Raw genomic sequence first — 26,173 nt, 5'->3', positions numbered from 1 at the left:
CATATACACGGTTTTACTGAAAGAGGGCGAGAAAGAAGTGGGAGAGGGTTGGCTCGCGGTTTCCTCCTCGCCGGGGGGGCCAAACCGGGAGGAAGTCCCGGATAAACGATGCGTCTGTTGCAAAAAAAAATTCGCGTTTCCTTTTTTTTTTTTTTTACTTTTCAATGCTTTATGTTTTAACGAGTACCCGGTCGTCGAGTCACCATTGCTCGACTATGCATTGTACGAATACTAACCGAGCGCCTGAAATAATACGTCAATCGAGAGCTCTCCTGCACGAGAGCCGTGTAGATTTTAGACTTCATCTCCTTTCAGATGATCAGGAACCCCGGTGTCAGCGGGTTGCGTAAGTAAATCACTATTGCCCCTCGCCATCATATCAAGCGTGTATGCAACATTCTTAGTTGTACGCCGCAGCTGCACGAAGCAAAACCATTTTTCCGTTTGGTTTTGTACACACCCACACATCGTGTAGCTTACCGAAGGTTTGCTACGCTTGCACTTTTGTCTTGAGAAAAGTGAGGTCGGCGGCAAGTTAATCCGCGAGCGTGGTCTCAAGCAAGCCCATCTGAAGAAAGTTAAGCCCTAAGTTAAATTTGACGGGCGAGATATCGTCCTCTAAGTTTAGCGTGAATCCGGAGCTCGGGAAAGCTCATGAGTAAAACATCCAGCGTGACTCAAAATACGGTTCACCTTCGGTGCCTCCCGATGACGATTGAAACCGTCATATTTTTTTATTATTACCTCTAATTAAGACATTGGTTACGCTATTTGGCCATTCACGAATTCGTCCTGAGCATAATTTGCGAATTAAAATTCTGTGCATTACTGAACCCTGACGTTTATATCTAAACTGCGGCAATGTTGGCACGACTTGCTAATTATACATCGCTCAGTTGCTGAAGGATTATTCACGCCATCGGGCACGGGTGGAGTTTGCATAAAAGGTAGTTTTATTAGTATCTTTTTTTCTTCTGGATCGTGATTTTTCTCTGGTTTGCATTTAATCGGCAAATTAAGTTTGCGGACATAATACAAATATATTTAATCTCTTATGCCAATAAGTGTACAACCTCCATGTAGTTAAGCCTGTAAAATGTAAATTTTCACTAAAGGACCGGCAATTATAAGGTGAACCTAATCCTCCAATACCGAAGTAAGATCATCTACATATTTCAAAGAACCCTACCGAAAAATTTAGTATACCTTTTCACTATCCGGATTAGGGAGCCGGAAATTTGTTTCTGAAACCCGAAATCCAGATCGCAGACAAAGGAATAATTTCTGAAGTCCTAAAATCAAGATAGTGTTTAGATAGAATCCAGATAGATTTCCGGTTCCATGTTCCGGATAGCGAGAAGTTTTACTGGGATTTTCGGTAGGGAACTGAATCCCTGATCGAGGCAATCGCGCTCCTAATGGCTCCACTTCGAAGCACTTGTTCTCACTTGCCGACACGGCAGCTGCACGCCCGTGGGTAGGTGACCTTTGAATAAATCGTTTATAATCACAAGAGCTAACAAAATAACGGCCTAAAAGGGGAGGGAGCCGCGAGCCGCACTTAAACACTCGAAGAGCCGCATGCGGCTGCGAACCACAGCTTGGCCAGGGCACTAGAAAGATTGGGTTAAAACTTTACTTTCAAAGTACACTGCATTTATAGCATTTTACTTCAAGTACATTGCGCCCGGTGTACTTACTGCTTTACCTGAACTACATAACCTTTCATTTACTTTGTACTTTACTTCAAGCACTTTTTACATGTACTTTGCCCAACACTGGTTGTAGGACAGGTCTGCAGTCAAGTGATGGAGGCTCGCCGCAGCAACTAGCATGTCTTTCTAGTTTTTCAAGAACTGCTATTTGCCGATGCTAGTAAGTCATCGATGTGAATCTTCAAGGCCTTTTACAGTCCGCCGATGCCAGCGGATTTTGACGCCGGATCAACCATCTGTCCCCTATAGATATCTAGACGTCCCCGTCGTGTCCTGGTCCTCTCGTCTGCGTCGTTGATGGGCCTCGTAGCAACCGACGGTGCGAACACTTTACTTTCTGGGAGTCCTTTGCCTCGATGCCATGGTCGGGAGGCTTGGTCAATGCCACCTATCATCTAGGTGACCTGAGGCATCTTCCGCGCCATTACTAAGGGCCGCGGCTACCGCTGCTGTGTGTTTGTTGCTGGCGTCCAGGGTCTTCATCCTGGGGTTACCGAGCTCGCGAGCGATTTCAGGTGCTCCTCGTCTCTCGGTAGAGTCGCTGAAGTTGTTGAAAACGGCCATTGGATGCATTCCTGGGAGATTAGAAAGCGATATGGTCTTTGCATAAGAAGATCACACCTGCGGAGACGTAAGGGGATCGCGTTCTTTTAGCGCTTAAAATCCCAAATTAGAAAAGAAAAAAACGCAAAAAAAAACAAACAACAACGAACGACGTGTTTTTAACGTTTGTTACTAATGACGGATGTTCGGGTTGCCGGAAATCTACTTTTTTCCCCCCTTCCAATATGTGGAATAGAGCATAAGACTGCAACTCAAACCATAGTTTTAGATAGGCTGTCAGTGATGCAAGTTCTGCGCCATTTGCGTCAAATTGCGCCATGAACAAAGGTCTGCTACATGCTTCGGGATTAAAAACAGCGCAAACGACGGAGGACCAAACGAAGAAGAAGCGCTGCGTCCGTGTTACTTCTTCGTCTGGTCCTTCGTCGTTTGCGCTGTTTTTAATCCCAAAGTATGTCGTACCAACTGGCCCAAGCATCAACTTTAGTCTGCTACATCTTGCGCCAAAATGCAATTTTCGCGAAGGATCGCTGTATACCTGCGCCGAGATGGGCTTAAAGAAAGCAAAACACAAAAAAGAAATATTTTATTATTGATAGACTTATTATTAAAAGAAGTAGGAGGAAAGTAAAATTGTGCAAATACGTATTTCACAGCGTCCTTGTTCACTGTATGGCTTGTTTTATCTTAAGTCAGAGAACAGTCGAATACTCGAGCACATGCAACCACAAACACACAAGCTAAGAACGCAAATCACGGGACATTCGCTGAACTTAATTTGTTTCGCTGATAAGAGAACGCAAAAAGGAAGATGACGATTGCAATGATGTCGCTCATTAAAGCTGTTTGATTTGTTCCTTTGACTCGTAGCATCGGCTGCGCTTTTGACTTAATATGAAACGAAGGATAAAAATTCCTGGTCAACTGCTCTGGCCTTTTGATCGCCGATATCGTCTAAATTTCCAGCCGATTTCAGCGATGCCAGGAATTCAGGGTCGCTAGAAAACTTTGTAAGATAGCATAACGGCTACTGGAGTACGACAGAACCAGGGTCATGTACTCCTGATAAGATCACTCGATTATCGTGTCTACCACATGTGCATTTGTCACCGTAGCTACTGTGTACCGTGGCACTTCAGTCGCTCACGCCGCCCGCCTTTACTACTTCTCAGCAGCGCTCGTGCGTCGAGCTTCACTGCTTGGCACCGGAGTATTAGGAGCAGCGATTGTAGGTTGTAAAGGCCCGTTCTCACTCTTGCGACCGAGTAAAGGCCCGTTCAAACTTTTGCGACCGAGTAAGACCGAGAGAGACCAGACCGGTTTTTAAGCCTCTTGCGATCTCTTAGGACCAGCTCCGCTGCAGCGCACCCGGTCGTAAGAAGTCGCAAAAGGCTTAAAAACCGTTCTGGTCTCTCTCGGTCTTATACCCCTGTCAGACGGGCACCTAAAAGGACCTTTAGGTCAAAGGACCTTTAGTGTAAATGTCATTTAGGCAGTGCCACACGGCAACTCAAATGGCATTTAGCGTAAAGGTCCTTTTCGTGAGCCTGAGTTCCCACAACTCCTTTACGGCGGTTAAAGGCATACTCTCGTCAGCAGCGGTCTACACTGCAGAAGCGAATAGAAATAAAAGATCGTACAGATATCGAAAATCAATGCGTCTGCATTTTTATTATTGAAAAAGAGCGTGTTCCACGTATATTCTTAACAAATCTCTCTCTACTAATAGTTTTCCGTACTCACGGCCCCAGCTATCTAGTGGGCCTCGTCGTCCCGCTGCTCGCCTGCTCGCGTCGTCCGCTTCGGCACTTCGGTTTTCCTCCTCTCGATTTTCCTTACAATCATAGTTATCTGGCTTTTATTTCCCCACTTTATAATTTATCATCCTTTAATAGTGCATTACTAATTGTTTTTGTACACATATATTTCTGTATCTCACTCTCGCATCGTGTGATATGTCGAATGACAGAGGAGCGTCCTCGACTAGGAAGGGGTCGCCGCGCTTCCATTGGAGCGCTGAGGCGACCTGGGCGCTGATACGACTTTGGGAGGATCGGCTGGAGGACCCACGACGCTTGCGATGAAACTCGAGCACGAGCACAACACCCAACCGAACAGCGCAGGGCAAAAGCATAGCAGCAGCACGGAAAGGAACGGGAGCTCCGAGCAACGTTAGGACTAGAACTGAGTGAGCCGGGGACGCTCAGGGTTGCCGCTAATTGCCAAGAAACCACTTTACCTGGGCCTAAAATGGACTTTGTTGTAATCACTCGACTGAACTCGTCATTTTGTCTTTGTTAATATATTGTTTGCTTCAGAAAAACAAAAAAAAAATTATTTATATCGCCAGAATATTACTTTTCTGGCGTGAACATTATTTATGCGTTTGAACCGAGCTACGAGACTTCAGTCGCTGTAAACATCGTCTAAATGACATTTACTTGCGCTGTCTGGCACGGCAGAACTTGAAGGTCATTTGAAAACCCTAAAGGCCTTTCGCGCAAAGGTTCTTTTAGCTGCCCGTCTGACGGAGGTATTACTCGGTCGCAAGAGTGTGAACGGCGCTTAAGACCGAGAGAGATCAGACCGGTTTTTAAGCCTCTTGCGACGTCTTAGAACCAGATCCGCTCCAGCGCATCCGGTCCTAAGACGTCGTAAGAGGCTTAATTTGAGCCTAATTTGAATAAATATGGCAGTCACTTGTGTAGTTCCCGTGCAGCTGTAGATGGAAAAAGCAGCGAACTTTGAATTAACTCTGGTTCCAACGACCCTAAAGAGCAATGTCACACTGAAAGCACAAGTCTGGGCTTCCGGAATTTCTGGGGGTGGTTGTTTTTGCACTGTATGATATTAGACCTTTGCGTTTAGTAGGTTCGTAAAACTTAGGGGATGCATTTTATTGATAGACGCGTTAGCGGACATGTTCGATTTTGCTGGCATTTTGCCGAAATTATATTTGCAGGCTAAATAAACTACCGAGGGTAAAAAGAGGAAGGGAGAGGCTTTATGGGAACTGAAGTTCTGCGCTATGATTTATGTTTCAGCAATTTTTTTATGCACATTGTGAATGAAACTTACATTGACCAGAGCCTTATATCTAAACAAGAAAGCTCCGTGTTTCTTTTTGCGCTTTTTCTATTTTTATTACAAAATGTAATAGGTAACACGCTCCAATACGAAAGAAGAAGCACCAGTCATCATCACAGATAAACTCAAATAGCGATGCAATTATTTTTTTTTCTCATTTTCACGTGATCCGTTAACATATGTGGACATCTGCTCCAAAAGCGTCAGTGGCTGCTCGAAACCAACATTTTGCCTGCCACAGAACCCGCTACAAAATGTCACACTGGGCTGTGTTTCGGCTTGCAGGACGTTGGACGGCACTTTCTGGTCTTGGCTCACATCCTCTCAATCGCGTAGGAAGCTTAAATTTAGCCTAATGTTAACGCATAGTGGCAGACTTCAGCAAAATCGGAGAGCTCGATTAGTGTGGTCTCTAAATCGTGAACGATACCGTGGAAACATATTGCGGCTTTGTAGTTACGTATTGTGGCTTTGTAGCTAAAAAAACTCAGTGGGTGACGAGCGTGGAGTATCCTATACTTGGCGTCAACTGTTGTATGCTGCATTGTCAAGGCTAGCGTAGCTTCCAGAGTGCTCCAGCTGAGCGCTGCTGGCCAAGGCTTTTTCCTTGCGTCTTATTCGCATTGGCTCGGGAAACTAGCTGACAGAGTTGGAGCACCGAGGAACGTACGCTAGACTTGAAAGTGTAGCACAAAATAGTTTACGCCGAGAATGCTATCGTTCCGCATTCAACGAGATTACGACATTAGCCGATAAAGACGCCAAAGAACGAACCACAAGGCAACGAGCGGGAAGGTGACAACCTACACCTTGCGTTAATTTAAGCATTAAGCGGCTATAGTGGCGATATGAGAGACGAATAGTTCGTGTAGGCCCTGTCTTCAAGGTTGTATTGCCACGTCTAGTGCGGGTGAACGTTTTGGGTTTGTGTTAACAGTGGGGATTGAGTTGGTGAATACAGCCGTCGGCTAGAAGGTACGATTGTTGAGACACTTTCCGTGCGACTGAGACTAAAAATGTTTGAACTGACCTCCGAGACCATCGGCGCTGTAGCTCTTGCACCGCCTTTCGAAGGCAACGTCCAGGGTCCCCATCTTAGCACCCCGCTTCCACCTCCTTTCCAGTCTTCGTGTGGTATTCCTGTCCTCCTGTCGCCCAGATTCATCGCTCTCGGTGGTGCTGGCGTCGTCGCCGTCGATGCCATCGAGCCCCTGCTTCCGCTTTGTGACATGTATGACGTCCTGACCATTGAAGCTGTTGTCCTTGGGGTCTCCAACCTTCTGCTTGCAGCAGGACAGCTCGACGGAGGCCAGGATGTGGGAAAAGGTGTGGAATCGGTGGCAGATCATGCCCACGAACTGGATGACCATGACGAACGCGAAGAAGGCGGCAATGATCAGGCCGATGGGTTCCAGCCGGAGGGACTTCGTGGTGATGATGATCTGCGCAAAGCAAGGAGTGGTCTTCACGAAAAGGGCATCGGTGATATTTTGACAGTGTGGCAGATGCAGTCATCGCTTCGGATATAGGGCCTTGGGCACTGACACCACTGACAGGCTGAACCGGACTCAGTGAGCGGGCAAATTTGTGCAATGGGTGTGACGTGTTCGGCCATTTTCGAAGATGTTAGACCATTCATCAAGGTGGTGCAGTCCTGCGGCCTTCATTGAAATCAATGAACAATTTTCAGGGGCGAGCGTTGGCTCACCGACATCTTGGACAATGAACACTAGCGGACGCGTCCTACAAACGTCGGTCGTATCGTACCGCCAGATTTGTCGCGAACGCTTAGCACGTCACATGTATCGTATGGGCTTAAAGGCCCATACGAGACCGTATGGGCCTTAAAGGGTACTTTAAGGCCCATACGGTCCTTAAAGTACCCTTAAATTCTCGCCACGAATTAGTGAACAAAGTTCCACGGCTGCCGCTAAAGTGGCAGCCATTGCATACTTCTTCTGGCCTGACGTGCCAAAGTATGTAACTTTGAAAACAACCACGTGGTAGGCAATCAAGCTTTGATCAGTCTGAAAATGGCAGGTGCGCCGGTTGCGTTCGCAGAAACCTAAACGAAAGCAACGACAGAGGTGCCAGAACAACAGCTCAAATTTAAATGGTCCGTGACGTTGCTTTTGAGACTGACCAATCACAGATGGAAGGGAAGTCGGGTTCGTCTATTTTCGGGCATGCTCCGTTTTACGTTAAGTCCGATCGCAGCCATTGGAACGATCTAATCAAGACGCGTCGGAAGTTTCGTCGCCGTGGCGCTCATCGTCTTTGAGCATTTGCTCACCGAATAAAGCAATTCCATGCAGTGCAGAATGCGCCGTAATCCTGCGTTTTTGTTTTGTGCGCGCTTGGCTTAAGCGGCGATAGCAAACCTGCGAAGACAACGAGTGCCATGACGATGCATTTTTGGCGCTGATTGATTGGCTCCTTCACGTCGTAGCGTCGGCTGCGATCGGGCTTTAAGTTAAGCGGAATATGGTGATTGGCTGTTTCAGTTGCTTCCTTGGATTGGTGGCCACGTGTTGCAAGGCGCATGATCGTATACCGATGGTTCTGCCGTATCGTGGCATGTTTGCTAAGCATGCCGCTTGTGAGCGGAATGGCGGCAAAGTCGCAATCACATGGACGCTTTTAATTGTGTCCGTCGTCAAAAAAAAAAAAAAAAAGAGAAGAAGAAAAAGTTCTAACCTGGTCGTTGATGAGCGTGATTTTGGTCTTCACCTCCAGCGGCCAAGGGACGCAGACGTGAGCCCTGCTGACCTGGATCGCGAATACGAGCAGCACGAAGAGGGCGTTCAACATGAAAAACACGAAGACAACTCGGTTTCGGAGTTCCTTGAGGCTGTGCGCGATTCTGGCCTGGTCGTCTGCGTTCTCGTCGATGGGGGATAGGTATTTCTTGATCAAGTCCTCCCAGAATCTCTTCTCGGAGGATGACAGGTACACAACAAACCCTCGCCCCAAGTCTTTGTCTTTTATCCAGTAGGGGTTTCTAAGGTCTTCCTGCTGTTGGTGGTGCTCTGCATGAAAGGCAAGATACAAATTTCGAATGAAGTTACGCGAAGGTTACGCGATGCAGCGACGGGTGCGTGGCGCCTTGATACCTGCTGTAACTTCCAGTTAGTTTTGCTTCCGACACAGTTTGTAAAAGTTGTTCTGATTGGATATGTGTAGGTGCAAATAATGCACCAGAAAAATCAATGACATTTTCACTGGTGAAAATGTCACTGTCATCTTTTACGTGTGATACGACTATGTCCTCATGAACCAAAATTGATCGACGCAATCAGATTTGATCCTGATAGTCATCGTATTGGCGTCTGGTGGTTTATTATTACTGCGCGATGCAGTTCATGACCCCATTCTAGCACCCGTACCGTTCTTGCTATAGTTTTCATCTACATCGTGAACCACTGTATGGTGGACCAGCCTCACGCTGTCTAAACACTCGCGCCTAATTTGCTTTTGCAAAATACACTCGCCTAAAACCTACATTGATGTGAGGTTACGGTTTTCTGGTAAGTTCAGTTGACCCGAGGGTGGTTTTTATGTGGTTATATTCGTTCAAACAAGGTTCAAACAAGGTATCCATGAGGTTTATATGTGGGCACCCCTTACCCTCACTGGATAGGAGTAACTTCAGACGCACCTACAGTTAAACAAATATTAAAATCTGGGAGCTTGCTTCGAAACTACAAGCGGTCCGACACAAGCTTCCACTAACTTTCTTTTATTATATAAAACATTAATGACGGATGTTTATGCATTGTATGATTGCGTGTAATGTCACTGGATGCTGGCCACGCAGGGCCATAAACTTGTACATGCACAACGCTTTTAAAAAAATGCTTTGGCCAGGGTTTATGCGATATCACCGCCTACACCTTATCTCATGAGATATGGGCGGGACCATCAAATGCTCATGTCCGAGGGAACGTACGTCTGTGCGAAGTTCTGTTTTTGTGTGAACCCCTAGACAAAGGAAACCGATTCTAGGTGGCAACCTCAGCGAAACGTTTTCCATCTGGCTGGAGTTGCCACTTGTTGACTGTCAACAACTCTTTTACGAACGACTATAAACGATGCTCTATACTTACCGGTATATTCATTGAGTGTGCTGCAAGTGTCGAAGTTAGATCCGCTGCTCCCTTCATTCACGCGCTCGTTGGGGAAGGAAGAGCCTCGCGCTGATTGTTCCGATGTGCCACTTTGGAGCACGGACTCTAACTGCGTTTCCATACAGCTCATCCTCCTGTTGATTTGGTCGAGCTGGCCACTGATCGTCGACAGGTGGATCTCTCTCCTGTGGGTCACGTTTCGGTCTTCGCCCCTGCCGAGGTCCGGGAACCCCCGATGTCCACGTTGACTCTTCCCCGTGGACAGTTCATCCCTTTCCACGCGCTCTTTTCTTAGCTCTGTCTTTGACTTTGTCTGGGTTTCGCGCGTGCCCCACGAGGCGACGTTGAGATTGACGATCGAGTAGACGAAGAGGAACAGGTACACGGAGGGAACGCCGAGGAAGTAGAGGACACCCGGGAAGACGCACACGAACTCCCGCGGGTGCATCAGGGCCGCCACGAAGAAGCTGCCAGACAGCGAAATGAGGAAGATGGCCGACGGCGAACCGACGCCGTCTTCTGCTATCTGGATGATCGTCGCCCCCAGCGCCACCATCACTAGCAACGCGTAGCAGGCGCCCATCACCTGGGCCACGGTAACCTGCATCGATGGGAGGGTCAGGCGAATGTATACACCACCAAAGTGTTTACAAACAAGCACGCTTTGCCCACACCAGGTGCGGGCACTGCGCATGCGCAGAAACCACATTCGGGCGGAGTGAGGCGTTTGCGCAGGCGCAGTATCGACAGCAGCGCCACCGCAGTGATGTGACGTCGGTGGTTTGAGTTGGTCTATATCTTTCACAGCGCAGCATGCCGCATTTGTCGCCCTGTACTCCTGTCCGACGGCCTGTGCCGATGCTACAGACCGATGGAGCCAATCTAGCAGTGCCGAGAGTGCATAGTCATGGCTCTCATCATCTTTGCGCGTTTGTTATTCCCGACTAAACCAATCACGCAGAATTGATGCGCCGTGATCCTGTGCTTTGTTTTTTGTGCGGGATTGGTTTTGCCGGTGAGAGCCCATCCCTCAGAGACCACGAGCGCCGTGACGATGCATTTTTGGTGCTGCTTGGTTGACACAATTGCATCATAGCCTCGGCCGCGATCGAAATTAAAATTAAACTGAGTACACTCTTAGAAATGCCTGCGCGTCTACTTACCCGCACAACACTCGAAGAGCCAGTCTCTGCGATCTACGAAATCAGCTCAGCGAATGATGAGGAGCAACATCGGTTTAGACCTCAATATTAAGCCTGCGCTGGGGCATTATGCATTGCAAGCATGACGCTTTGCGTTGCGCAGTCCCACAGCGCAGACATCATTTTTAGGCCTAAACGGATGTTCCGCCTCATCATTCGCTGAGCTGATTTCGTAGATCGCAGAGATTGGCTCCTTGAGTGTTTTGCGGGTAAGTAGACGCGCAGGCATTTCTTAGAGTGTGTATACAGTGCCAGGCCACGTAACTGAAATACTGAAAATAAATTTAACGCAGAATCTGTCGGTACCTCATCGCAGTGAAAGACCCGGGGGCTCTCTAATGATTTCTGGACTGGTTTTGGAATTTGCGCTGAGGAGGAGCTCATCGAACGTAGGAGCACGGAGGAAAAAACTTACAAGTAGCCCGTGTCGCAGAAAAGCCGGCGTTGGTGCCGTGAAGGGAAAATCCTGGTTGGTCAATAGGGTCATAACGTCGCAGACACGTGACCTCGCGCGGGAATTTTAAACAACCCGCAACGGTCACGCGACGTAACGCGTGGAATGAAAGTGATTGAAACGCGACGTGTGATGCGAATTAAAGGTCGCCGCATGTTACAAAAATAGTTTCATTTTGTAAAGTAATTCGTTTGTCTTAAAGAAAGGTTTGAAGAACTTTAGGTGGGATTCGAACCCACATCCTTCGGTTTGCGAGCCAGATACGATAGCGATTAGGCCACGCGAGGCACGCATGCACGGGCGAATGCGAAGTCTATGCACAACGCTATCGCGTTCCAATCTTAAAGACGAAGCTTCAAGGGGCCCTGCAATGACTTTTTTTTTACTAATTTCAAGTTTGCACCGAACCTGAGCGCACTGCACGTAGTAACTTAATAAAACTTTTTTCTCGCATTTCGCTTTATCTTAAAAGTTATAGGCAAATTAAAATTACAAAAACAAGCAAAAAATAACCTCCTTCATGACGTCCTTGGTTGCTTGAGTGGCCGTGAACTAGAGGAGGGGTAGTGAGCTCAGCGAGCGCTCACGGCTGCCGCACTCCGTGTCGACGGCGCGAGAGGGCGCCACTAAACATGTTCTGGATAGGCTCTATGCAGCGGGCAGCCAGGGCGGGTCACATTGCATTCATATTAAAAATAGCGCAAAAGAGACGGAACAAAAAGACGAAGAAGCACACAGGACAAGCGCTAACTGGCAACTAAACTTTATTGAATGCTTCCAACTTTGCTATCGCCGTGCACGCGCTTAGTCTCGTCTCAACAAAAACAACAAAAAACAGGCGGTACGCCCTGTTTTTGTTGTTTTTGTTGAGACGAGACTAAGCGCGTGCACGGCGATAGCAAAGTTGGAAGCATTCAGTAAGAGGTATTCACTGGACGCCATATTTGAGGGCGATGTTTAGAGCTCATGCTCAGAACGAGCTCACATTAATAGCCTGCTAACACCGGCAACCTTGATGGTGCTCAATGCACGGTCCAAAAGGACTGCGGAAGCTCGCCGTGAGCACGAGCCCGGTCGGATCCTCCAGTTCCTACAACCGCATCGCCGTCGCGTACATCCGGGACCATTTCGTGTCGGCGCCTGATCCCACTATTCCTTTCTAGTGTACGCCTCCTTTTCCACCGCTTGGTGGCGGGTGTGTCGACGGGTCATTTCTTGTTTCCTGACTTCATAAACTGCATTTGTTTCTTTTTTGATCTAAAATACTGAACAAAAACTACTTTTACAAATAATTTAAACGGTTCGCACCACTTATATTTTGTATTTCGACTAAAAATAATCTATTAGCGGCTCTGACCAGTAGTAAGCCCAGGACCAAACACGTCACATATCGCACGCTTTCGGCACGGCGGGTCGCCCCTGTAGTTGGAGGAGGGTACTGCGTTGTCCTGTTAAAATATGACGCACTGACATTTAGTTACTCTCTCCGTGCCCGCTGGCTTGCCCGAACCGCAAGAGAGGTGGAAACCGCAAAAAAGGTAAACGCTTAAATATGATTGCATGGCCCCTTTAAGCGTGCTCCAAGTTTTGTTTTTGTTCTGAAAATTCGATTTATTTTTTGAGGCTTGTAAGCGAATTGGGATCACAAAAACAAGCAAAACATTTTAGCAGCCGCATGGCATATTATGGACAATTCATTGATTGGAAGGTTGGCGCGAAGCGGCTGGAAAATCGTCTGCGGTCGTGCCGACGTCGTCCACTACGCTGTATGGACGTTTCCACTGTTTACAAAAATCACAGTCCACACATGCTAAATCAGATTCGCTAGCGCGCAATTGCGGCGAGTCTGACAGTGAGCGTGCATAACACACAAACACAGCAATGAACTCGCCCTTAAACGCTCTTACTGCCGAAAGAGAGGAAAAAAAGTATCTCAAATGTGAAAATTTGAACCGGTTGGAACAGTTTTTGCCCTCTAGAACTGTAGCGAAACCCGTGAACGCAAACTTCAACCGAACCGAAGAAAATTTCGGTTCGACACTCTGCTTTCAATCAAACAGACAACATGCAGAAATCAAACCAAAGCAGTCACACAACTGGCCTAGTAGTGAAGTCGCCACCCGTCTCCAACTTTTAATGATGGCCATGTGTATTAGCGCTCAAGAAGGGTAGCAGTATTTTCGTTTTCATAACAATAGAGTCTTCGCTTGAGTGCGGTTACGTTAAATCCCCCCCCCCCCCCCCCCCCCCATCTTCTCTCGAGGCTCAAGCCAACACATCCATGGATGGATGTGCTGACTCGGTGGATGTTCTTCCTCGATGGATGTGCTCGCCAAATCCAGCGCGGTATCGCGCGCTCTGCTCCACATATTTCTTTTTTTTTTTTTGCTTTCGCATATCGGAATGTTTTGCGATCTGTGTAATCACAGCAGCGGCTCGGGTCAGGGGTCAGCTCCACCGCGATAGGTTGAAAGAAGTAAAAATTATGAGAATGTCGACCGGAAAAGATCGCAATACCGCACTCGTCGAGTTCGCTCGGCACGAATCCGCCGTCCGGCTATTGTTTGGAAGAATCGACATTCGACTCTTGGTATTTGTTGTTTTGAGCGGGAATATCTGCTGGCCCGTATGACTGTAGCACAGGATCATACATAGCTTATACATAAGAAAGTGGTTTGGAGAGTCCAAAACCAACCATAATTTTCACGAGCCCCCCACTGCAACAAGACTGCTACGAGGCGCAAGGAGCGAACATGCACGATGCAAAAGAGACCGAGTAACTGTGGGATCAGCGCCGAAGACTGGCGTCTCTTTGCGTCCCGAAGCTCGAGGAGACTTGACCTATTTTAAAAAAAATGGCCGGTTCCCGGTTTCCTCAACGTACGAACTCTCGCCTGCGTACAGGAGGTGTACACACTGCATCCTCACCCAAAGGAGGCAACAAAATGCAGCACCCTCTCTGAAGCTTATCTGGTGCTCCCGTTGTTTGTGCTGTACTCGAAGAATCGCGTGCTAAAGGGCAACGCAAAGGTGACCTGTTTGCGTTGCCTCTTCCGCCCAAAACTCAGAATATGCAGACCTTCAAAGATTCGAAGATTGTTCGAGAAACCTTAGTAATTCCCCCAACGTTTTTATATAAAAAATAATACACTTGCAGTGTTGGGAAGTACTCTCAGTACTTGGTACTTAAAGTACTACTGTTTAGAAAACGTGTACTTTACTTGAAGTGCATTCTCTGAACATGTAATTGTACTTTACTAAAGTATTGTTTCGGGTACTTTCCGAGAAAAGTAAACCTCCCGACTTCAATGTACATTCCCAGAATTTGAAAACAAAAAAATGCCGTATCGTCGTGTGAAAACGCGCTCTTTCGAGACGTCATCTGGTCATTTCTTTTAGTGAAGTAATGGCGGCTATAAGGCCGACACAAATAAATGCCTTATAAGTTGATTGTGTCAAATAGCTCGTCAGCGAGAGTAAAACAACTACTTTGTGGCGACTTGACTTTATACAATATTTGCTGCCCTTTCCGTAAAAGATCTGATGCACCTCCGATTACCCCTGGAGCATTTCATACCAGTTAGGAAATACTGTAGGGGGAATGAAAGGGCATCATCAAAGGTTGTGTTAAAAGTGCTTGTACCTTACCTCGAAACATATTGTATTTATAGTTCGTTACTTCAAGTACATTCCACCCGGCGTACTTACTACTTTACTTGAAGTACATAATTCTTCTCATTTATTTGTACTTTACTTCAATTACTTTTTAGGTGTACTTTACGCAACACTGTAAACAAACAAACATTGTTTAAAAAATGAAGCTGAGGCAGTGCTAAACCTCAAAGTAGAAATGATACGTTCGCACTACATCATTGATAAAAAAAAAATAACAAAACAAAGTAGAAAGCAATTAGTCCCACAGAAGCCGAACCTGCTATTAAAGCATTTTTATGCAAAAACAAGCCGATTTATATTTGACTAGCACAATTTCGCTAACGAATCAAAACCTTTTGTACTTTCTTGTTACCATAAAAAGAAACATACAAAAGTAACTTGAAAGGTAATTCGCAACTTTTTTACGGCACTTAGTAATTTTCTCAATTACTTTCCATTTGAGTAATTTCTACTCTGTTCAAAATACTTTTGATGTCAATACTCAGTAACTTGACTTAATTACTGCTCTTGAGTAACTTGTACTTGTCTGCTGATGGGGCGCTCGCGCGAGGACCGGCAAACCGGTTCGCTAATCCCGCCACCACCGTCGCTGGAAAACGGGTGTCTTGGTAAAGGGTTTTTTGATATATCTTTTTTATTTATCGCATTCGAAGCATCCTTTTAACTTTTTAACCTTTCTGGCTAAATAAAAACGACTTTCTGAAAAAACATGATACTTCACGGAGTGATACACTTTATTTAGCCTGCATAAAATCAATTCTGACGGCTCTTGCCGCCGCTGCCAATCCCAAAGACATAAAGCGTCACCCACTGCGCGTTTTGAACACGCCGGGGACCCACCAGACGTTGCGCTGTTTTCGTTTGATCAAATTAAAATATGATGCACTGATACTTCGTGGCTACTACTTGTTCCTTGAGTGGCTAATCCGACTAATGAGGTCGCAACATAGAAAGTGCAGCAGCTCAAATATTCTTAGAGGGCCCCTTCAGGTTCCAGGCGTCAACTTTTCCAGCGACATATTCCAGATTCACCATTTTACACATTCAGATATAAAGTATGTAAGCCCATACATAACCTTATAAAGCGCATCAAGACGCCATGACGTCACATCATGACGTCACATCATGACGTCACGTGACGTCAGACGCGCAGAATCTGCCTACCTTATTTGCAACACATTCTGCGCGTCTCCGAGTTTACAAGACACGATCGAGACATCTGCCCATTTTTCTAATAAAACTTCCGCGCGTCGTTCGAACCCGCAGGTCGCGAGTGAAATAAACGTGGGAGCTCACCTGGATGCTGTTCTTGGTCGTGAAGCAGATGATCGTGAAGGCGAGAATCGGCACGGTGTTCAAGGCCAAGGAAGCCCAGTTGGGGATGTTGAACGTACTCGCCACGGCACTGACCATGATGAGGAAGATGGTACCAGGCCCCAGGATGTTGCCTATCATCAACATGGCCTGGTACACGATGTAGCCAAACGAGATGTTGTCGTTGATGGCCACGATGTGCTTGTAGTTTTCCAGTAGGTCCAAGAGGTTGGCCAGGGTGGACGGAGCCCAGCGGCGACGCTGTGTAAAGAACTCTCCGTATCCTTCCGGACAGTGGGTGTAGGCGTCCGACGCGGCGCAGTACGCAACGCGGTAGCCTCGCTGCAGCAGTAGGGTGCAGAGCCAGCGGTCCTCTCCTGAAGGTTAGAAAGCGGCAACGGGCAACGTAGCCAGTCGAGTTGTGTGACCAACGCTTTCAAACGATGAGTACAGCGCAATAAGAAGGGCGGAGGGCTGAACGATCAGTACAGCACACACAATGAACAACCACGAAAGGAAGGAGACACAAACATATGTTTTTCGTGCTCGTCTTTTGTATGCGCTGTAACTTGTCTTTTGAAGGCACGTTCCACCAGCTAACCCAAGTCTTAGTGAGCCAAGCAAGGGTCGGGGCGTTTGAATCGCGGTTTTGTGTTCTTAAGCACCGATGCCAATTCGACGTGGCATAATCCTACACGCGGAAATGATATTCTGAGGGTTATCTTGGAGCGCGGATAACTAACGCTATGAACACTGACTTCTTGCGCCTTGCTTTGGTTCGATAATTGGGCTTTTATAGTAGACTGCGAATGACCTCTCACCGTGAAGTATTTCACGGGGCCTAAAGAACGCGAGCTGTGCACACAACGGGAATGAAGGGCTCCCGTCAGCCAATCGCAAGCCATGGTTTCTCGCAGGGTGTGCGAAAATCACTCTGTTCGCTTTGCGAGCTGGAGGTCGTGACCTGCGATTGACTGACGGGTGTCTTTCGTCATTCTACGGCTGAAATATATGCCTCCTGCATTTAGTGCTGCGTGGAGGTTTAATCACGTTTATAGTTTAGAAATAAACCGCGTTGCTGCGTCGTTTCTTTAAAGGGGCGATGCAACAATATTCGTACTTTTGCGAAAATACTAGGAAGGACGAAGCACTGACTTTAATGACCCATGAAACAACGTTTGTTTTTCACGTCGCGCAATAAAAGCCGCAAAAAACAACAACAAAAAAAAAAAACAAGAAGACTAGCAGCGTTTATTCCCTCAACTCGCAGCCAGAACAAGCGGCCACGTGATTCGGAGCCGATTATATGTTGATCATAGTCACGCGCTGGGGTTGGCAAGGTACAGGACACGCGCTGAGTTACAGGCATTGGTATGGTTCGGCTATGGTCGTCATTTCAGCGATTGGACACGGACCACTACCCGAATGCTTGTCGAGCTATCGATTATCACGAGCCCACATCCAGTGCCCACGCAGTGCTCGGGTCCAATCTATGAGCCGCATTCAAATATCGTCACTGGGCCGTACTGCGACCGACCAGCTCCGTCATCACGTTTTGCGAAGTAGAAATTGAATAAAAACGCTCGTTTTTGTCCTTGAAATGACACCGCAACGAAGAAGTTTGTTGGCCAGTGGCGTTGCGTGCGAGTATCCTTGAGTTACACTAGTGCCTGTAAGCTCGTGTAAAATGAAAAACATTCCAAATGAATGTCGTTGCACCGCCCCTTTAACATGAAATGCCTAATATTACACCTTATAGGACCGTTTCGCTTTTCCTATAAGTAGACATGGCTAGAGCCAGACCAGTGAAATGCACATATACATTTAAGTTTAGCACTGTCGCCCCCAGTGAGTAACGACCCGGTAGGTCTCTTTACCTTGGTCGCACTGGACAATGTGCCGGGCTACGTCCGACCGTGTTTTGTATTTTCCGATGACGTTGTCGTCCATAAGCGCCTTGGCCCGGAAGAGTGAGAAGCAGCCGGGACTACACAGCACGCAGCCGATCATGTGTTCCGTGGCCTTCTGCAGCCAATGGCCCATGGCGTACTCGAACTTCTGGAACCAGACCATCGGGCCTGTAACGTATGCCCGATGGATCATCAAATCTCCTTATCGATCTACGCTGCCTGGTGACGATTCTGGGTGTCTGTGATCGGTAATATATTCTAAAATTCTAATCTAAACTATGCACCTTTCCATCGCCTTTCACCCTAGCGAAATATGCATGGTTCCTGGGCCTTGGGCGCAGGAGCAGCGCATGGTATTTTGAAGAAAAGAATTATTCCGCGCTCGGAGCGTAATCCGCATCCAATGTAAAGAAAGATTGCAGCTTGCAAGGGGCGGTTTTGTGAGTGGTCTACAGTTGGTCACAGGTATAGAATACAATAACGTATGCCTCGAAGGGATTTATATCATTCCGGCAGCCAACCGCTTAAAAACTCACCGGTGATCGGCATAACGGGATCATAAATTCCGCGAGATATTGTATTACATCCTATATATTGCTCCAGATAAACATAATATGATTTATGATTTGATTCCCATAAAGAAAACCACACTGTTCTCCTTTCGCCATGCGACAACTTGTCATGACACTGTCACGCGTTTAAGACACTGGTAATCCGAAAAATAAAGCCTTCTGGAGTCCCCAGAGGGGCAGTTTTTCACCAAGGCACTCGGCATTTTGAGGGGGTGAAGCTTAGCCTCGTAGCAAATTGTCACCAGCCACTCTGACGCTTGAAGACCATTTTTTTTTCTCACGTTGTCCCTGCCCTCTTTAACGGCCTTTGTTATTTTTTTTCGATCACTGTTCTAAAATACACAGGAAGATAGGGAACTAGCCATACCTGATCCCACGGGATGAGTACGGCCGCAAGCGGCACCGAGATTCTTATTCTTCTTCATAAAATCGACCAGAAGCCGAACAGCGTGCGGCCTGAAGTTGATGTCTCCGTCCAGGGCCAGGATGAAGGTGTTCTCGGACATAAGTTTCTTGCGTTCGACGTCAATGGGCGATTCCATCAGCTTGTGTCCTAGCAGGTAATACATGTACATGACCTGGGACCAGCGCTTCCTGTTCCTGATCTTGCTCCTGTCCTTGAGGTGGACGACGAGTTTATTCTTGCCGGGCATCCGCCATACGAGCCGACCGCCGTACGGAGTCGCAATTTTTTGGGGAGGCCTTAGGTGCCGTTCGTACTGGTGCACATCGCTGAAATGGACGGCACACACTAGCGTCAGTGACATCATTTTGGAGAAAGGTTTTGTCAATGTTTGCACCCTTTTCCAAAAGTACATCGTCGTAGTTCTCGCCGTCTTTTTGTGTTTGTTATTCCCGGCTAAATCAATCGTGCACGGTGAAGGCGCCGTGATCCTCCCAAGCAGCACAGATTTGGCCAATCATTGACCAGTGGCTGGAAATGGTCCTTTGGCCGGTGGCCAGACAATTGCCAGCCATTGGCTGATGACTGACCTTTTTCTTGCCACTGGCCAGTGGCCACTGGCCATCAGCCATCGGCTAAGCATTGGCCGATGAATGGCCACTCTTTGGCCATTGGCCAAAAGACCGTCGCCAGCCATTGGTCGAATTCCATGCTGCTTGGGCTAGTGCTTCTCATTGGGCGCGATTGGTTTTGCCGGAGATATCAAAGGCACAGAAAGAACGAGCGCCATGACAATGCACTTTTGACGCTGCTTGAATGGGCCCACGGGATCGTCACGTTTACTGCGGTCAGACTCAACCGGAATCGGAGCATACAAAGGGATTACTAAACACATTGGCTGCTAGCCGGTCATAACCTTGCAGATTCTAATGTACAGTGGAGGGCTTGGAGACAACAGTCTATCTCCCATGGTAGTCCAGCTCCCTGTAATTCAATAAACAGCTTGGGTAGTAACCCACCGGCTCATACGCAGATATGATTTGAGAGAATAGTAAGGAGAGGTGCATCGGTTCTCGAGATAGACGAAAGCCCTCACGTATCTTAAGACCTGAAGCCCCTCCTTTCGTATAGTTTGATATCCTGACTTGGGCGTCTATAAATAGGGTGACCAGACGTCTCGTTTTGGCCGGGACAGTCTTGTTTTTGAGGTCCGCCTCTGCCGTCCCGTCATTTTGTCCCAATGAAGAATCATGTCCCGTTTTCGAGACATGATTATTTTTTTTCTCACATAAGTGCACAGACTATGACAACCGATTCTTGCGGGATAAAGTCCTGCTTAGAAAACTTCAGTCGTCGGAAAAATCCGCCCACACAAACGAAGAACCGAAAGCACGACATTGCAAAGGAGTGCATGCAACTAAGCTGTGAGTGTGACTGGGCCCAGGGCTTAGTAGAATATGGTAAGATTTTGAAATAAAAGCAATCATTTCAGTAAAAGATTTTCTCCCACTCTCAATCTTTAGTATTACCCCCCCCCCCCCCCCCCCGCCTTTTTCTCTCCCGCTGGGATGTCCCGTTTTATACCTTGAGGAATATGGTCACCCTATCTATAAAGCTATCTTGAGACCCGGTGCACCTCCTTGGAATATGTATTTTTTTTCTATGATACGTTACATATTGGTCGAATGGTGGCTTACTGAGTTTGTTTATGGAACTACCGAGAGCTAGAAAACCACCATGGAAAATTTATTGCCGCTTTCAAACCCTTCCCTCATGCGAGGTACACAGAGTTAGCAACAAATGGACAACTGAAGTTAATTAAATATGAGGAGCACGTTCTACCGTATATGATTGGATCGGAGCGCTGTCTCAATCTCTCGGACACTCGGGCTGGCGATTTTGTCTAATAGATGCGACCGTGACGTGCCTCAGAGTTGTGGGAGTTCCGCACTCGATAACGGTATCTGTCCAGGCGAGTAAGTAACATTTACCTGGCAGCAAGATCAACTACTTCAACCAACTGCTTCACGAAACGGTTGACGACCATCTCTTCACCGTTGTCGTCGCTCTCCTCGAAGGCGTCGTCGAAGATAACATGTGCTGCAAGTATGAGATCATACGAGCAGAGTAAGAAAGGTAGAAGGCTTACTTTAACTAGGAATAAATGCTTTCGGACATATCTCCTTGTTCTCTTACAGTGAGTCCATTACACACATAGGCTGACTTGGTGTGTATGCTGCGGTCAGACCAGTTGCGAACCCAAGCATCATCAATTCTGACTCGGCGAAACGCCGGCTAGAAGTCCCTGGAAGCTTATACTTATGTTTCACGAGCATTTAAAAAAGCCCCCAGAAAGAAGGCCTTTATAGAATCGGCGAACCAGCAGATGCCGAATGGTATATTCAAAGTCGGGATTGCAAGATGCAGTTACTGGCTGATTCCACAAGAGGATTCGCTGTAAATACCTTTAAAATGCTCACGAAACGGGGAACGGGAGTTGCAAAGGCTTTCACGCCGAATGCTTTTATAGAATCGCCCAGTCAGCCTGCGATCCCGACTCTGATAGTTTCACTCGAAACGTGTTAATTTAGAGATTCTACGAAGGTCTTCGGTCGGTCTAAGGCCTCGAGACTCTCGCTCCCAATTATATCGGCATTTCAAAGGATGTAATCGATGAACCAGCACATTTCGAGTGCCACGAGCCGAGTCGAGATCGCAAGCTGGTTTGCCGATCTTATAAAAGCCTTTTGTTTGAAGACCTTTGAGATTGCCGTCCAACAAGGGTCAACATCGGATGTAACCCTTCATTTTACAAAGCCTTCCATCGAGGCATTGGCTGTTTCCACTGCGTTACTTTTCGAGCTGTAAACATTTGCGCGCAAATATTGATAATGCGGATGTTTGCAAAGTCACAGACGCAAAAGATGTCGTGTTAATGCCTTCTTTTGTGATGGTTATGAGCATCTTTACATGAGGATGTGAGGATTCAAGGGAAAACACACAGCAGGAATCTTCCAACACAACTGTGCTCGGCCATACGTGGTATGGTCATGTCTACTAGGGATGTTTCCCGTAGGGGCATACCTTCGAACTCGTAGTAGTCTGGGTCCACTCTCTTGAGATATTCCCGGGCGTTTCTCCGGGCGCACTGGTCATCATCCATTCTGAGTAAAAATTGAAACATAATCTATTCGCTTTGTGTATTTTGGTTTTACAGAAACTGTGTTCATGGGTCGAATTTTATGCGAAAAGCCGTTACTCGCAGGCCAAGGCAACATGAGGCATAAATGACCCATAGCAGGCAATGCATATGTATACAAGGCATATATAAGCATAAGCAGTCCTAAGTGATCATGGTTAACGAGGTTTACCAATAGTGGGAATCGGATGCGGACCGGTGCGATCCGCAACATCACGCTTGTCTTTCGGTACTAGAAGAAGACGAACGGGAAAACAAGTAGCTGGACTCAGTATGACTCAAGGGATCCAACGGTAGAACGTGACTATCGGCACCGGCACCTGGCTTCCGAATGATGAGGCTATGCGGAGTGCAAGTTCGTCGGCTTCTTTTACGGGGGTTGTGTTGACGTCAGAACGCCGAGCTGTGATTGGCTCTGATGAAAGGATGGTGGGTTGACCTCAAAGGAAGCTGCCTCGAGGTCTACCCGCTATCCTTCAATCAGAGCCAATCAGAGCTCGGCGTCTTTCTGACGTCATTGCAACCCCTGCAAAAGAAGCAGACGAACTTGTGTTCGGCATATCTCCCCCGTGATCTCATCACGTCGCGGGTCCTGAATAAATTGAATCTTGCCTTGATCATTCTGATAAACCTGGGGCGTGTGTTCCAAGTGTGCAAGGTATCCAAAACCAGCCAAAGGATTCCGTAGCCAAATATAGCAAACCATAAGGCACGCATGATGCGTGCGCAACATACTGTGAGCTTCGCGTTTTTGTCAGAAAATGTAAAACAAATAAATGTTTTTTTTTTTTTTTCAGGATGGAGAACAAGCATTTTATTTGGGGCTCCTTGTTTATTCTGAAGGTTGAGTCAAGGGCACTGGAAGCAAGTAAACGTCTTTTATGTAACGGCGTAAACTGTGCTCCCGCTTTTTTTCGCCTCGTTTTCTTGTCTTTGAGTTTTTGCTTACTCGTGTTCGCGTGTAGAAGTTCGAACTTACATTTTGCACGCATTTTTATCTTCGTCAGGTTTCGTGTGCACGGGTTGTTGCATCTGCGCATATGTGTATTTTCTGGGGCCCGATTAAGAATGAAGCTTTTGTGTGTTCGCGTGTGTTCGCACACAGTTACTTTAGCGCACATGCGTACGCTAGAGCCAGTGCTTCGGAGCTACTGTCCCAAAGCATTGACTTTAGGGGCAAGTCTTTCCTTCACGTACTTATGCAACCCATCATCCGCATTCTTGATTTTACAGCGGAGCTGTTCAGGGCTAGTTTCCCCAGGATCGTGTCCCCCCGCAAAGGAATGAAGACACCGAACTCTGGACACCTACCGCCATCTATGAACGACGGCGGCAAGCCACGTACCTGGTGGCCGCCGTCGCTCATAGATGGCGGCAGCCTTTCCACTCTGGCTTGCCGACTTGCGGCCGGCCATTACTGTCCATTGTACAGCTCCGCTGGTCTTCCTTCTTCACCAGAGTGGAACGGCTGAAAGTTTTTTTGTTTCTCGGCGTCACCACGTATACCTGAAAACAGACTTGAGTGCCTTCTTCATCTCATCTGCTGTTTCGTGCCACATGGTGACGCAGGCGTAGATGCGAACGGTGTGGTCCAGATGCCTCTGTATGTGCGGAGACTCCGCCTGCATCGAGAAAATAGATTTAAAAAAGATATCGCACCGTCCTTTGATCATAAAAGTACTATAATACATGCAATGAAGTATCTAAGGAGCGATCGTTTAAAGTTGTGTAGAGCACATTGAACAGTCGCGTCGACGAGAGAAAAAGAACTATATTTTAAAGAATTCCCCTCCTAAATTTACCGGGAAAACGGACTTTTCCCGCTATATTTAGTGGGGAAGTTGTATTGGTGGTTAGGTTGCGTGAAGTCCATTTCTCCGCTGAATTTAGCGGGAACTGGACGGATGGATGGACGAACATTATTTTGGAATTGAGGAGGTTCCGTTAAAAGGCGTTTCACGATATAAAAAAAGGCTTTAGAAATGGAGGCTTGAGTTACGCTTCCCATTGGACGCTATCCTATCAATTAAGAGATTTACACTATGGCGCCTGGAACGCGTATCCGAGTGGTGCGTTTACCGTGTCCAAATAGTGGTACCTCGATTTCCGCCTCGTGACGTCATACAAGTGACATGCTGCCGCCGGTCGCGATCCTGGCGGTGTTTCAGCAGCAGAGGCGGATGTGGCAGACGCCTGTTCTGCTGCAGGCTGGCTGCTGTCCAGCTTGACAGTCCGCGGAAGTTTCAGCAGCCAGGAGTTGGGATGCCATGACGACAGCGACACTCGCATTCGCTCGTGGCTTTCACCAGCATTTCTACGACCTACTTCCAAGGTCACGGCATCCGCCAGCGCGGTACTCCGCCTACTGTGACGTCATTTGTTGCCATTTCGGGAAACCAATTTTGATGCATGGGCGTGCTAGGACGCTAAACGCACCAGTCGAGAGAGTTTTAAACGATCGTTACGATAACTCCGACTAAGATACCCGATATCTGCTGACGCATTTGCGCATGCATCGTACAGTTATCGGTATCATTATCGGAGGTAGAAGAGCTCTCTACCAAACACTCCATGGAGACGCGCTCTACGCACCGTATATCCTGCGAATCCGGTGAATGGATGGATGGATGTTAATGGCTATAACCTTTGTAACGGGCGTTAGCTTGCGCCACCTAGCCCAAGTCTAAAAAGACAAAAACGTGATTCCTCCCGCCCTTCTAAGCCAATTTTCACACCCTAACTATCACCAGGCAATGTGGGATATAAACCAGGATGACCTTTCAGTGATCGGGCAGAAAAAGTAAAATAACATCGCCCCTTGCCTCCTCCGCCCGGCGAGGGAGTCGCCTATTTTCCTCTGGTCAAACCTTGTTGGCGTTACCCCAGCACCGGACCCACTAGGGGACAGGGTTGAAACTTTGGGCCGGAGTCACGCAAAATGGAGGTCCAATTTTCTTCTGTCCCGCCTGTCCCCAGCTGAGCTTGTTAGTTGTGAATCAGTCAATCTTCCCGAGATAATTTCCACCAATCATCTAATCGCCTCTTTGCGACTGTACCCCTTTTCTTGTCCGTCTTTCTATCGTCGCCTGTAAAACTCAGGGCCTCGGTAAAATCTGTTAATCCTTCAGGGAAGGCAGGGCAAAGCCCCGTGCACTTCAAAACCAAGTGCTCTAGTGTCTCACTCTCTTTATGGCAGACAGCACAGAATGTATTTGTCTTGAAAGTAAACATATTTGGCAGAAATCTGCCTGGTTGGGTGAGAGCTAAAGTCCGAAAATGTAGCTCCAACCAATATTGGAAAGGAAATCCGATGTTTCAAGACCAACTCGATTTCTTCCACAGAGGTGACTAAAGGCACGCGGGAGAGCAGCAGCTCTTAACCTCTTCGTCTTCAAAAGGGAAAAAAAAAGGAGAAGAAATTAAAAAAAAAAGAAGAAATTAGGAAACTGAAAAATTGTAAAATAACTTTTTTTGTTATGGAGACGGTCATCTCTTCAGTTTTTTCGACAGGTCACGGAGGCCATGTTCCTACACAGAGGGCAAAGCACCCAGGGACCTGTTTAGGTTTTCTGGCGTATGCTGGATTTGCCACGATTAAAAGAAAAGTCTTCTTCGAAAATTGGGCTCTGTGTCCACCTCTTGTGCATTCGCGAAGTAAATGCGATGGTCTATTAGCGCCGAGATGTTTCGGTGGCGCCCTCTTATGCTTCGCCTCCGTGACGTCACAACTGGGATTTGCCTCTCCGTGACGTCACCAGTTGTTATTCTGGCTACTTACCATCGGGTGCGACGACGAGTTCGATGGTGTGTTCAAAAAGTACAGTAGAAGCTAGGAGCCATCGCAATCTGACACTAACATCGTCAAAGTTGAGAATCTTACATTGCTCATATGCCCATGGTTTGGCCAATCGTGGAAAGTAAAGCCCCTTGATAAAAGCGTTTTTTACAAGT

General features: G+C 47.3%; 1 protein-coding gene across 1 annotated transcript in view; it reads right to left on the bottom strand.

Annotated features, from left to right (window-relative positions):
- Positions 1 to 1,693: 1,693 nt before the first annotated feature.
- Positions 1,694 to 26,173, bottom strand: part of LOC8029448 (chitin synthase chs-2) — a 29,779-nt gene continuing 5,299 nt past the window's right edge. Inside the window, exons 4-13 of the mRNA XM_029991519.4 lie at positions 23,729 to 23,844; positions 22,108 to 22,187; positions 21,015 to 21,123; positions 18,988 to 19,352; positions 18,016 to 18,216; positions 16,121 to 16,515; positions 9,473 to 10,094; positions 8,064 to 8,395; positions 6,397 to 6,808; positions 1,694 to 2,290 (exon numbers count right to left, since the gene is read on the bottom strand). Coding sequence (XP_029847379.2) covers positions 2,094 to 2,290; positions 6,397 to 6,808; positions 8,064 to 8,395; positions 9,473 to 10,094; positions 16,121 to 16,515; positions 18,016 to 18,216; positions 18,988 to 19,352; positions 21,015 to 21,123; positions 22,108 to 22,187; positions 23,729 to 23,844 — 2,829 coding nt within the window. The 3' untranslated portion in view covers positions 1,694 to 2,093. The remainder of the gene's footprint in view (positions 2,291 to 6,396; positions 6,809 to 8,063; positions 8,396 to 9,472; positions 10,095 to 16,120; positions 16,516 to 18,015; positions 18,217 to 18,987; positions 19,353 to 21,014; positions 21,124 to 22,107; positions 22,188 to 23,728; positions 23,845 to 26,173) is intronic.

This window comes from Ixodes scapularis, unplaced genomic scaffold (assembly GCF_016920785.2).
Source record: "Ixodes scapularis isolate PalLabHiFi unplaced genomic scaffold, ASM1692078v2 PGA_scaffold11__112_contigs__length_91849675, whole genome shotgun sequence".
Taxonomy (NCBI): domain Eukaryota; kingdom Metazoa; phylum Arthropoda; class Arachnida; order Ixodida; family Ixodidae; genus Ixodes; species Ixodes scapularis.
The sequence above is the reverse complement of the archived record's forward strand: the minus strand, read 5'-3'. Positions and strand labels throughout refer to the sequence as shown.